The sequence below is a fragment of the Takifugu rubripes genome, chromosome 9, assembly GCF_901000725.2.
Source record: "Takifugu rubripes chromosome 9, fTakRub1.2, whole genome shotgun sequence".
In the NCBI taxonomy this organism is placed as follows: Eukaryota; Metazoa; Chordata; class Actinopteri; order Tetraodontiformes; family Tetraodontidae; genus Takifugu; species Takifugu rubripes.
This window is the reverse complement of record NC_042293.1, coordinates 5,061,341-5,075,086: the sequence shown is the minus strand read 5'-3', so window position 1 is coordinate 5,075,086 and position 13,746 is coordinate 5,061,341. Positions and strand designations below refer to the sequence as shown.

At 45.1% G+C, this 13,746-nt stretch overlaps 1 protein-coding gene across 1 annotated transcript; it reads right to left on the bottom strand.

The window, feature by feature from the left end:
- Positions 1–2,245: 2,245 nt before the first annotated feature.
- LOC115251107 (uncharacterized) lies at positions 2,246–11,585 on the bottom strand. The gene is made up of 4 exons (XM_029842225.1): positions 10,785–11,585; positions 9,812–9,970; positions 3,158–3,253; positions 2,246–2,751 (listed from the first exon to the last, which is right to left on the bottom strand). The coding sequence occupies exons 1-4, from the start codon at positions 11,565–11,567 to the stop codon at positions 2,443–2,445; spliced, it is 1,347 nt and encodes a 448-aa protein (XP_029698085.1). The 5' UTR covers positions 11,568–11,585; the 3' UTR covers positions 2,246–2,442.
- Positions 11,586–13,746: the final 2,161 nt, after the last annotated feature.

Sequence of the window (13,746 nt, the reverse complement as noted above, 5' to 3'; positions counted from 1 at the left end):
AGAAATAATGAGGTTCACTGTCCTCAAAAGACTTTTTTAAAGAATTGGCAATGGGCTCTAATAGATACCACAAAATACACACCTGTGTTACTTTGTGACAAACAGCTCATATGAAGGTGCAAGGTTTGTCAGGATATCAGTAAGGTTGCTTCACAGACAATGAAAAAGATGTGCTTAGGTAAATCATTCATAGCCATGACAAGAATCAGTCACTGGATATTCTCCGGCCATGTTTGTTCCACAAACTTAACTTTTAAAAAAACAGTCCAGAGAAGAGGAATAAAGAGAACAAAGTGTGTGTGCTGGTAAGCTTGGATATATTTTAAAAAATGCCAGTGCTAACATTGCCCTGAGGATGAATGTTTATTTAGTGTGCTACAGTGCAATGGAACATTTGCTACCCAGCACACCATCACTGTAAAAAAGAAAAAGTTGAGAAAACGTAAAATTTCAAGGCAACATGATGCAAGAGATTTTTGAGTTTTCTCAACTTTTGCCTACTGTTGTTGACTTAACTAAGGTTTACAAGTTCTGACAAGAGTTCTGCCAACTTGGATCTTTCTGGTTTCAATGCCATGTATTTCTGCCTTCACCAAATGCAGATATTCTTGTTGAATAAACATACAATTATTCCTTCAATGCCATGTATTCCTAAATTCACCAAACACAGATATTCTTGTTGAATAAACATACAATTTTTACTCCAGTGTGTTGAAAATGTACCTATATAAATAAAGGAAAATGTATGTTGCTGTCATTATATTTGAAAAATGCTAAATAGACATTGAATAAAACAAAGCACAACTGAATGTTATCTGAAATCTTATTTATTTTGTTGAACAGTGCAAAATGGCATGGCAACATGGCATTATATTGTCAACAACATAGACAATAATGAATTTTAACAGTTCAAACACTAAATATGCAACTCTTAACTGGCAAATGATTATATCAGAGGCAAAGGGGTTTAACTACCGTATTTTCATGACTATAAGGCGCACCTAAAAGCCTAGAATTTTCTAAAAAATCTACGGTGCGCCTTTTAACCCGGAGCGCCTTTTGTATGGATTACGGTAATATTGGTTAATCGTGGCTACCGTAGTCAGTAGGCGTGGCCGAGGTAACAGCAGTAAATTCAGTCCCAAACCATTTCTGTCTGTAAAGACCCCAAAATGGCTCCTTGCAAGAGACGCGCTTTTGACGCAGAGTTCAAACTGAAGGCTATCAGTCACGCAGTTGAACACGGAAATAGAGCAGCGGCAAGAGAATTTAACGTGAACGAATCAATGGTGCGGAAGTGGAGGAAGCAACAAGACGACCTGCGCCAGTTAAAGAAGACTCAACGGAGCTTCCGAGGAAACAAAGCATTAAGTGGATTAACAAAGGAACTCCAGCCGCTAGATATTGGTGTCAACGGGGCATTCAAAACTAGACTGCGAACTGCGTGGGAGCGGTAGATGACCAACGGCGAACACACGTTCACCAAGACGGGGAGACGGCGCCGAGCGTCATACGTCACTATCTGCCAGTGGATCGTAAATGCCTGGGCATCGACCGTGGTCCGAGCTTTCGGGAAGGCAGGGATTGTCACTGAAATGCCAGACAACACCAGCGACACCGACCCTGATGACGACTTTGACGAGACGGAGCCGGCCATGTTGGACGCCGTATTAGCACAACTGTTCAATTCGGACACCGAAGAAGAAGAATTCGAGGGATTCCTGGATGAGGAATGAACTGATAAAGTGATCTTTACGTGTTTCTTTTGTGTGTTTACAACTTAACAAGGCTGGTCATACTGTGAATATGGACATTACCGTTTGAACAACGTTGTTATATTGCTATTGTTATATTGCTATTGCTATCGCTTTGCACTACTTCGAGAGTTCGAGTTACCGTATATTGTGTTTGCACTAACGTTTGATTTACCGCAACGGTACTACGTGATAAAAATGTTGCACTAAATCGAAGATTTATTAAACTCCACTATCCACTTGTGATAAAAATGTTGCACTGCCTGTTATAACTCGCTGTTATTAAACGAACTGTGTTACGCGAAAACACTACGTCACTCGGGAAAAATAATAAAACAGCTGTTTATTCGTTTTGGGAGTGAATAGAGTTGTGAGAACGACGGTTTGTATTCTATTAATAAAGTTTGACTGACTTATCTGGCTGTTTTATTGACATTCCTTTTAGCGCAGCTCGATCTAGTGAACGCGTCATGAAACCACAGGCACTACGCAGTTTCTATGCTATGCGCCTTATAACACGGTGCGCTCTGTGTATGAAAATATTTCTAAAATAGGCTGTTAATTGAAGGTGCGCCCTATAATACGGCGCGCCTTATGGTTGTGAAAATACGGTACTGTTTTCAACTACAATGCACTTGAACAGGCTAAAGAACACAGTTAAAGTCATGTCTGGCTTCCCCATTAATAGTCACAGCAAAAGCTTTGTTTTCAGAGCCCTTATGCGATGTGAACATCGAGAACCGCCAAGCTCAAAAAAGATGGCCTGAATCGCTTCAAAGGTATACCTCATCTGCTTTGGATAATCAATGTTGAGGGCATACAGAAGGCCAAAGAGGTATGCCAAGGCAGTAGAGAGGTCTGGAATGTCATGTAGCACGATTTCCCCTTCCAACACAACTACCTGCTCTAACACAGATGTACCGGCATCGTCATCTTGTAGGATGGTGAGGATGGCAACAGATGCACCGTTCAGCACTGGTTCCAAATTGTCAGTGTCCTGAAGAAAACAGATGTATTATTGAGAGCTAAGAAAAACTAAAGACAAAATACATTTCTACTGATATGAACTTAAACTTCTGTACCATGCTGGTCATTTGACTCATGGAGGTTTTAATAAGAAAAAGCATATTTTTCTTTAATTAATGACACAGTAGCTTTCACCCGCAAACTTTGTGATGAGTTTTGTACAAAAGTATTTTCTGCTACGGAACACCCACCAATAATGCCCAGCTGCTTCTCAGCAGAAAAAAAGGGAGTGAGAGTTATAAACTGCAATCCTCACTATAAAATTATCTGGACTGCACTGAGGAGGTGTATATTTTCATTCTGGATGAACTCATCCTTCAAAACATCTCATGGGAATTAGGAATTAGTTTTACTTGCATTACTTTGTCTGTACTTACCAAGCACTTCAGGAAAACCTTTGCTGCATCTTCTCGGAGGAAAATGGGCAGGCCTCTCAGTGCTGCTGTCTTTCGGTGGGACACAATGTCGGATGTCTAAAGAGTATTCAGTGGAAAACAAGCATTTCAATTAGTATATTTTAGATTAGATTAGATTAGATTCAACTTTATTGTTATTGCACATGTACAGGTACAGAGCAACAAAATGCAGTTTAGCATCTAACCAGAAGTGCAAAAGAAGCAGCAAGTGAGGATAATAACTTAATAAATACAGTATGGCGGTTATTTTACAGTTGTTTACCGGGTTGTGCTATAAACATATTTTACAGATGGTGTTTACATTAAATGCCTTGGACTATAAGTGCAGGAGCTATTTAGCTATTTACATAAGATAGAGGAGATGTGCAAATTATAAATTACGTGTATACAGATACAGATGATAAAGTGCATGAGTGCGCAGGACAGGTTTAAACAGTAGCTACATTGGTTACTAAGCTAGTGAGTTGTTGTGTAAACTGCTGTAGTGTAGTGAGGTGTGGAGTGTGTAAGGGTCAGCAGGAGTTCAACAGGGACACCGCTCTGGGGAAGAAGCTGTTCCTCAGTCTACTGGTCCGAGTCCTGAGGGTTCTGTAGCGCCTCCCAGAGGGCAGGAGGGAAAATAGTCTGTGGGCAGGGTGGGAGGAGTCCTTGAGTATGCTGCGTGCTCGATGCAGGCAGCGCTTCCTCTGGACATCTCCGATGGCAGGGAGTGTAGTCCTTGTGATGCGTTGGGCAGTTTTCACCACCCTCTGCAAGGCCTTGTGCTCAGCGATAGTGCAGCTTCCATACCAGACTGACACGCAGTTGGTCAGGATGCTTTCTATCGCACAGCGATAGAAGTTCACCAGGACAGCCGAGGATAGCTGGTTCTTCCTCAGTGTCCTCAGGAAGAAGAGGCGCTGGTGAGCCTTCTTGATGATGCTGGAGGTGTTTGTGGTCCAGGACAGGTCCTCTGAGATGTGGGTCCCCAGGAACTTGAAGCTGGAGACATGCTCGACGGCCATCCCGTTGATGTGGATGGGGTCCTGTGTGCCTCCTCTTGCTTTCCTGAAGTCCACGATGAGCTCCTTGGTCTTGCTGGTGTTGAGGACCAAGTTATTGTTAGCGCACCATGTGGTCAGGCGCTCTACCTCCTCTCTGTAGGCTGTCTCGTCGTTGTTGCTGATGAGACCGATCACCGTTGTGTCGTCTGCAAACTTGATGATGGAGTTGGATCCATGTACAGGTCTGCAGTCGTGGGTGAATAGAGAGTAGAGGAACGGGCTCAGCACACAGCCTTGTGGCACACCGGTGCTGAGTGTGATGGTGGTGGAGCAGCTGTGACCTGACCTAACACGCTGTGGTCTGTCGGTCAGGAAGTCCAGAGTCCAGTTGCAGAGGGAGGGGTTGATGCCCAGGTCTCCAAGTTTGGTGATCAGCTTGGAGGGGACGACGGTGTTGAAAGCTGAGCTGAAGTCAGCAAACAGCAGTCGTGCATAAGTGTTCGTGTTGTCCAGGTGTGTGAGCACAGAGTGCAGTGCTATGGAGACTGCATCATCTATGCTCCTGTTGCTGCGGTAGGCAAACTGGTGTGGATCGAGTGTGGTTGGGAGGCAGTCCTTCAGGTGAGCCAGGACCAGTCGCTCGAAGCACTTCATAATGATGGGGGTGAGTGCTACCGGGCGGTAGTCATTGAGGCAGGTTGGTCTGGAATGCTTCGGAACTGGGACGATAGTTGTGGCCTTGAAGCAAGACGGGACCACTGCGTGGGCGAGGGACAGATTGAAGATGTCCGGAAAAATCCCGGCGAGCTGTTCTGCGCATGCCCTGAGCACACGTCCAGGGATGCCATCAGGACCAGCAGCCTTGCGTGGATTGATCCGGCTGAGGGCTGTGTAGACGGCGGTAGATGATAGTGTGATGGGTTGGTGGTCTGCTGGGAGAGGGGTCCTAGTGGCAGTGTCCTTGTCGTCCTTTTCGAAGCGAGCATAGAAGGTATTAAGCTCGTTCAGGAAGGTGGTGTCCATGACTGTGGGGCTGGAGTTGTTGGGTTTGTAGTCGGTGATGGCCTGGATGCCTTGCCACATACGCCTGGGGTCAGAGCTGGAAAAGTGACCCTCAATCTTGCGTTTGTAGGTGTGCTTGGCCTTTTTGATGCCCCTCCTCAGGTTGGCCCTGGCTGTGCTGTAGGCCTGGGCTTCTCCTGATCTGAAGGCAGTGTTGCGCGCCTTCAGCAGGAGCCGCACCTCCTTGTTCATCCATGGCTTCTGATATGGGGTATGTGGTGATCCGCTTCGTGGTGGTTATGCTGTCGATGGTGGTGGTGATGTGGTCCAGAACAGTGGAGGTGAAATTGTCAATGTCGGTGTGTGTGTGTGAGCCACAGCTGCCCTGGGGCGTAAACATACTCCAGTCCGTGTGTTGAAACCTGTCCTGGAGTACGGAGTCTGCTCCCGCCGGCCACACCTTGATGGTCTTCATTGATGGCCTGACGCGGTTGATGAGGGGTGAGTACTTGGGGGTGAGGAACAAAGAAAGGTGGTCTGATTGTCCTAGGTGGGGGAGGGGTGTTGCCGTATAGGCACCAGCCATGTTTGTGTAGACATGGTCCAGAGTTTTGTTTCCTCTTGTATTGCAGGAAACATGTTGGTGGAATTTTGGAAGAACAGTTTTTAAGTTTGAATGATTGAAGTCACCCGCAACAATAAATGCAGCCTCCGGGTGGGCGGACTGTTGTTGGCTAATAGCCGCATGAAGTTCATTCATCGCAAGAGTGGCATTAGCATCCGGGGGAATGTAAGCTGCTGTTATGATGACGGATGTGAATTCCCGAGGCAGATAAAACGGTCTACATTTAACCATTAAAAACTCCACGTTGGCTGAGCAGTGTCTCCTCAGAGTAGCGGAGTCGGTGCACCAGGTCTTGTTGATGTAGATGCATAGCCCCCCACCTCTGGTCTTACCGGAGTCGTCAGCTGTTCTGTCTGCCCGATGTGTGGAGCGCCCGGTTAGCCCGATGGCTGTGTCCGGTATGCCACTGTTTAGCCAAGTTTCCGTGAGAATCATGGCATTGCAGTCCGAGAGTCTCTTACTGTGGTTGAGTCGGAGACGTAATTCATCCATTTTGTTTACCAAAGACCGTACGTTGGCGAGGAAAATGCTGGGAAGAGAGAGCCGATGCGGTGTTAGCCTTAGCTTCGCTCTTAGCCCTCCGCGCTTCCCCCTCCTTTGTTTACGATCTCGACGCCGCCTGCGAGCACTTCCGCCCGGCCGGGTAAAGTGCGTAGCCTCCGGCGTCCTGGAGATCTCAGGGATGAGTTGAAGATCGGTGATAAAAGTTTCCTGGCATTGCGATCTAATATCCAGGAGTTGTTCACGGGTGTAGGATGTGAACCCGAGGCTGTTCTGTATGAACAGACTAGCGAAGAGCAGGTAAATCACTGCAATTTTGCAGAAACTGGAGAGACGCCGGGCCTCGTGATGTGCTCGCGCCGCCATCTTGGTCTTTTGTGTTTACAGTTGTTGAGGACACTGCTGTTAAGGGGTTTATCGACACGGGTTCTGAAATTTCACTGATTAGTGAAACTTTGAGAATGTCTCTACCAGCTTTACAGAGGAGGCCTATTCAAAAATCATATGTTCTGGCCAAATCTGTGACGGGATTGTTTAGATACATTAGGCACACTCCCTATTTCCATCAGAGTGGGTGATGAGTGTTTCAGTCATGATGTACAGGTAGTCAGAAATGCCACACAACCGCTGATTCTGGGGTGGGACTTTTTACAGAAACACCGTGCAGTCATTGACCTGACTTCGAATCAGCTGAAGCTTTGGGACAGGCCTGTTCCACTGCTGTGTAGCCCCCAGATAGCGCCGTTAAGGTGCAGTGCTGTAATGCTGTCACCTGTTACCGTCCCTGCTCTAAGCCAGATGAATGTGTTGATTAAGATTCAATCTAATACGAGTGACCCTAAACACAGTCCCAATTACACTGGTATCTTAGAACCTGGCGTACAAAACATGCCTAGTCTGTTGGTAGCCCGTACATTGACTACTGTAAAGAGAGGTGTGGCTTGTATTCAGGTTATGAACCCCATTTCTGAGGATTGCTGTGTGCCGGGTGACATAGTACTAGGGGACTTTCATTCAGTTGCGAACCAGTCAGGGGAAGAATTCTCATTAGTAGAAGCTACAGTAGCCAACGTGAAGGCCCAGCCTGTGACATTCCCCAAAGTTGACCTCAGTCAGGCGGCACTGGATGCTGAGCAGCGACAAGAATTGGAGAATTTAATTGTTAAATATGGTGACATATTTAGCGCACACGACAGAGATTTTGGCAGAACGGATAAAGTGCAGCACAGTATCAGGACAGGGGCTGCAGAGCCAATTAAACAGAGGGCCTACAGAACCTCCCCTCACATGCGGGATGAGATAGACCGCCAGGTTTAAAAACTGTTGGACGAGGACATCATTGAGGAGAGTTGTAGTCCATGGTCGTCGCCAGTTGTACTTGTAAAGAAACGAGATGGCAGTTACCGATTTTGTATCGATTTTCGAAAATTAAATGCCGTGACTGTTAAAGATTCCTACCCATTGCCACGTCCAGCAGATGCGTTGGACAGTTTGTCGGGGTCGTGTTGGTTTAGTACCATGGACCTGTCTGGTGGCTATTGGCAGGTGGCTCTGGACCCACAGGACAGAGAGAAAACCGCTTTTACCACCGGGAGTGCCCTTTGCCAATTCAAAGTTATGCCGATGGGGTTAACAAATGCACCCCCAACTTTCCAGAGATTGATGGAATTGGTACTTCGTGGTCTTCACTGGAAAGCGTGTTTGATTTATTTGGACGACGTGCTGGTGTTTAGCCGTACCTTTTCGGACCACCTGAACAGCCTTGAGGAGGTCTTTAGGCGGTTCAAATCTGCGGGCCTTAAGCTGAAATCCAGCAAGTGTCATTTTGCTTGCAGCCAGGTGACCTTCCTAGGACATGTCGTTTCTAGCCAGGGCCTTCAACCAGACACCAAAAACCTTGAAAAGGTTCGTGACTGGCCAACACCCAGAACCACTACAGAGGTGAGAGCTTTTGTCGGCCTGTGTTCTTATTACCGCCGCTTCGTGAGAAATTTTTCCGTCCTAGCATCACCCTTGAATGCTCTCACTCAGAAGGGGGCCCTATTTAGCTGGACATCTGACTGTGATGAGGCCTTCCGGTCGTTAAAACACGCACTCACAAATCCGCCAATCGTAGCTCATCCCAACTTTTCTCTGCCGTTTTTGCTTAATACAGATGCGTCTCAGTCCTGCCTTGGATCGGTATTAGCTCAAGTGAAAAATGGTAAAGAGCACGTCATTGCGTACGCGAGTCATACGCTCACGGCAGCACAGCAGAAATGGGCCACTTACGACCGAGAACTCTGGGCCATCATCTGGTCGGTGAGACATTTTAAACACTTCCTGTCAGGGTCCCCATTTAAAATAATCACGGATCATAAGCCCCTCCTTAGTCTTACAAAAGCTCAGGTCGATAATGATTCTACTGGTAGGCGGGCACGCTGGATTCTTGAACTAGATGTGTTTGACTACACCATCCTTCATCGTGAGGGTAGACAACACGCAAATGCGGATGCTATGTCCAGACGCCCTAGCACGGAGGTGGACACTAAAGCGGTACAGTGTGTCTTGACCCCCACCAGCCCTAGGGACGTAGCAACCTCGGCTGGCAGGACAGGGGAGGAGGTACTGAATACCCCAAATCTTTCTCCCGCATTGTCGATTGATTTAGCTGAGATACGGGGACAGCAGCAGGCGGATAAGTCACTGCAGACTGTCTTATCTTGGGCAGAGATGGGTAAGAACAGACCCCCCAGGGGAGTGTTGAAAGGAGCAAATCCGGTTGTACGAAAGCTTTGGCATAAGTTTCCAAGACTGAGTATTCAAAGTGGTATCCTATGTCGTGCCTTCAAACCAAATCCATATGCTGCTGTAACCCACCAGGTTGTCCTACCTGACCAACTGGTACCTACGGCTCTGAAAGCTCTTCATGGTGACAGTTTTAGTGGACATTTGGGTGCTGAGCGTACCCTACGCAAGGCAAGGGAAATTTGTTACTGGCCATATATGTCACGCGACATATATAAGTACTGTAGTGAGTGTCTGCCGTGTCAGCGGCGAAGCTCCCCCACTCCACATGAGAAAGCACCTTTGCAGCCCATGCAAGCAGACCGGCCATTTCAGAAAGTTGCCGCAGATATAACTGAACTCCCAGTGACAACAGGAGGGTACCAATATGTGTTGGTCCTTATGGATTATTCTATATATAATTATTATATACATAATGTACTTAAAAACAATGCAAAATCAGGACTCTTTTATAGTAATGAAGATAAAGGACCCAGCAACATGTAAAACTTTAAAAAAAATTAAAAAAAATACAACAACACTGCAACCATGTTAACAATTTTACTTCACTTTTAAATCAAATACCAACATAAACACAAATAACAACATAAAGCAATGACTGCTGACATTCATTTTTACTGACACACATCCACTAATGTGTTTTTGCTGAAGCTAACATCTTTTTCTGTTTCTCTTATGAGAGAAGTATATTCATACTCTTCTAAAAATGTCACTCACCTGTTCATCAAGTTTATCCAGGAGGTCTTCCATCTTCTCCCCAAGAGCTCCCTTCTTAGACCGGTACAGTTTCAGCAGGCCAGGCACAAATTTGTCAAGGGATGCATTAAAAGTCCCCAGGAGGTCTTTGCTCGTGATCCGATGAAATTCCTTAGATATCTAAATAAGACAATCAACAAAATATTGCCATTTATTCAGCACAGAACATTCCTGGGTAGCTGTCTTGTGCAGTCTGCCCCATGTTCAATGCCTGACCATGTTATCAACAGCAAAACCTACTTCAAAAAGCTCTTGTGAATACGTCTTTTGCACAGGAATGGAAATACCCTCCACAAAAAACAGTATCAATATGCGAATGCATATTATCATGTTCCAGTGTTGCACCGAAATCTGTGACCAATCAGATTCTGTGACCTGCCTTAGTATTCTTTCCCTAACCAGCCCTATTTCCACCAGTAAAAGAAAAAACAATCCATGCCAAGTCAAAATTATGAGATAAAGTCCAAATTTGGTCGTTTTTCTCCAGGTGAAACTACTTTAAATTTTTGTCTCATAATGTCTTTTTATTTCACAATTTCGATTTAGCATGGGGATTCTTTTATTCTTGTACAGGCAGAAATGGGCTCTTATAGGAGTGAAATGTTTAGGGTAAGAATATTAGGAAAGGTCAAAGAATCTGTGGCATTTGTTAACATGGACCTTGAGGACTGACAATTCAATAAAAAATTTACCATTTTGACACCCATTACAGTTGCAGTAAGTGATGCACTCCTTGGGAGGATATAACATAACAAAAACACTGGCATTGCACATTTCTGGAGTGGGTGCAGTGTGTTGAGTGGGGGCCTTGAGTGGGGGTGGTAGCGCAAGGTATAATAAAGTTTACCAATACATTACCCCAGCAAATACCGGTACTGTACTTCTTCAATTATCGTCAATGTAGTATAATAACTTGTGCCTAGGACAGCCTTACCTCCTCAGAGGAAAACAGTGCAGGCCACCTCTCCTGGACCTCAGATACCATAGGTTGACACTCCTCGACCTCTCTCCGCCTGAGGGAAAATGTCAGCGCCATCTTCTGCTGTATGACTGTCATGTTCTTTTGTTTCTTCTTCATTTCATTGACCAGAGCAACTCTTTCCTCTTCAAGAGTAGAATCATCATGGTGTTGTGGATAATCTGGGACATGATTGACCTCTCCACGTTTGGGCTTTTTAAGGGTGAAAGGACTGTCCTCTCCATCTCCCCCTTTTCTTTTCCTGTTTACATTTACCTCATTGCAGCCTGCCCTACGAAGCTTTGATCTGTAGTTTCCAAGTTTGTGCTTGATACTTGCTTTCCATCCCTCGTAGCCTGTGATGCTACCTGGCTCCTTCAGACATGGATACTTGAGAACCAGCGCAGAAGCAACTGACTCAAGCTCATCTTTCTCGGGGTAGCCTTTAATTTCAAAAACTGCCGCTGCAATTTTATCCAAAATCTCCATCTTTATGTCTCTTGTCACTGCAAGGCCCTTCTTAGATTTTTCGTATGTCACATTAGCCTTACACAATTTCAGTTCAACATCATATGAAAACTTGGGGATAGGAAATGGAGAGGGCCACTCTGAGACATGCCTTAAGTTCATCTGGAAAGAATAGGTCCAGCTAGGCCTGAAATCTTCATAGTGAACACTTACTGTGTCCTGGGAAAAGACTGAAGAAGAGGACACTGAAGCAGTGGACTGGTTAAGTGGAGATGAATCACAGTCCCACATTATATGCAGGACTGCACGCTCAGCTGGTAATTCAGATATTGCCGTCAGGTTGCATAGTGCATTTCCAAACTCTGGATCCTCAAACTGTAGTGAGAAATCACCTCGAAGTTTGAGTCTCTCTTTAAGTATATCAATCAACTGCCCCACAGATGCTGGTACTTCAGGAAGCTGGACTCGCCAGGCTTCTCTGGAGGAAAGAACTACCCGAAGTAACAAAGTCTGAAAAGAGGAGAGAGAAAAGGTGGGAGAAAATGAATAGTCAAACCTGATTAGAAAACAGTTGACACCTATACCATACGGCTGCAAATGAGGACCTTTTTCCATATTAATCTGCTGATTATGTTTGATTTGCTAATAATTTAGTCTACAAATGTAAAAAACAAACAAAAAAAAAAACTAAAGTCTATATTCATTTCATTTCCTTCAATTCATTCAGCACAAAACTAATACTTAATGAGAGAAGAAAGGAGAGAGGAGAGAGAGTGCGTGAGAGGAGAGAAGAGAAAGGAGTTGATGAGGGGAGGATAGAGGGGGGTGAGTGGGGAGAAGAGAGATAGTAAGGAGAAGAAAGAAGAGTGTGGAGAAGAAAAGAAAGAGCAAGAGGAAAGGAGTGAGGAAGGGGAGCAGAGGACAATAGAGGAGAGGAGAGACAGAGGGTGGATGAGAGGAGAGACAGAGGGTGGATGAGAAGGGAGATGAGGAGAAGAGGAGACAGGGTGTAGGGAAGAGAACATACCATTTTGAGTTGCTTTAATGGAGAAGGAACGTCCTTGGGGTCACCATCAGCTTTCCACCAACTGTGTATGCTGTTAGAGGGTGGTAATCCGTCAGTGCATCTGGATCCAGGACAAGAAGGTCTGCACAGGTGTGTTCAACAAGCTCATAGGACCTGAAATGTTCAATGTACCAGGAACACAGTCTTTTACAAATGAATCTCACCTCCTCTGCATTGACAAGAATGGTCACAATCTTATGGAATTCTGGGAGGCCACTGCATTGCCCAGCAGATAAAATCATGCCCGCCACATACTGTGTCCCATGCAGGTGAATCGTTTTAGACAGAGGCACACTGTCTAGATGAGGGTACTTCTTCTGTATTTCACACTTAAGTGATGGATCCAATTCTGAAACCCTGACCACTTTCACATTTTCAACATAGAGTTTTGGCTTGAAAAGGTTCCCACTATCCAGATGGTCGGGTTTTTCGAGGAAAGAGTGAGCAGCACATTTTTCCCGTTGTGAGTGTCATGGACCACCTTTTTAAAGAAGCTATGTTTTGCTTCAAATCTCATCGTCCACAATTCCACTAAAGGCCCATAGCCGCGTATAAGATGTGGGTAGTGGTCAGTGAAGTGGTGTTTTGGCCTCAGTCTGAAGTCCGGAAAGGTACTGGTGAGCAGCAGGCAATGATCCAGTAGTTTGCAAGATAAATAACACAATGCTTCCTCAGAGAGTCTGTTTGACACAACAATGTCAACAATTTCCTTGAGGTCCATTAAAATCTCCCATGCTGGCTCCTGTTCTGGTATCTTACATCCAATTATAAAAGGAAGTAAGCGCAGCAGTGTCCAATTTTCATGTCCATTACCAGCAACTGTTCCTTTTTCAAAGCTTGCTTTTGGAATTTTTTGAGGCTTGTTTACTTTGTCTGAATATTTGTAGGGAAATAATTTTATGAAGTTATTTAATGCATCAAATGTAATGAAACCTTTGGAGATCAGATTTTTCAAACATAAGGACAACTCCAAAGGGATGACACCTTCAAAAAGGTCATGCAAAACATCTGGAGGAAATCCGGTTATTGGGTGAAAGAACAGTAGATGTTTGCCCAGTACACATTCCCTTTTTACCCCATTAACACTTTGGAGGTTGTCAGTCTGCCTAAGCTCTTCCAGAAATGTATTGTGTTGATCAACACCCCTCAGCTGGAAGTCATTAACTTCAGTGGTTGCAATTTGGTCCCTACTTATCAAACAAAAGCGACAGAACTTGTCAACAGTAAAACTTTCAGAAAAGCCTGCCAGACCATGTGCACCAAGGTTATCAGCACTTACACAATATACAGTGCCTTTAACAAACTGACCCACAACTTCCACAACAATTCCCTCTTGTTCTAGACACCTTATATCATTAATCAATGGCTCAAAAAACTTTTCATAACCATATTGTTTGACATCCA

Bases quoted from the DNA above. Each gene is read 5' to 3' on its own strand.
- LOC115251107 (XM_029842225.1), bottom strand. From the start codon at position 11,567: ATGTGGGACTGTGATTCATCTCCACTTAACCAGTCCACTGCTTCAGTG. The intron at 9,971-10,784 runs GTAAGGCTGTCC...TGTCTTATTTAG, and splicing joins CACTGTTTTCCTCTGAGGAG to ATATCTAAGGAATTTCATCG. The intron at 2,752-3,157 runs GTAAGTACAGAC...TGTTTTCTTCAG, and splicing joins AGGTTTTCCTGAAGTGCTTG to GACACTGACAATTTGGAACC.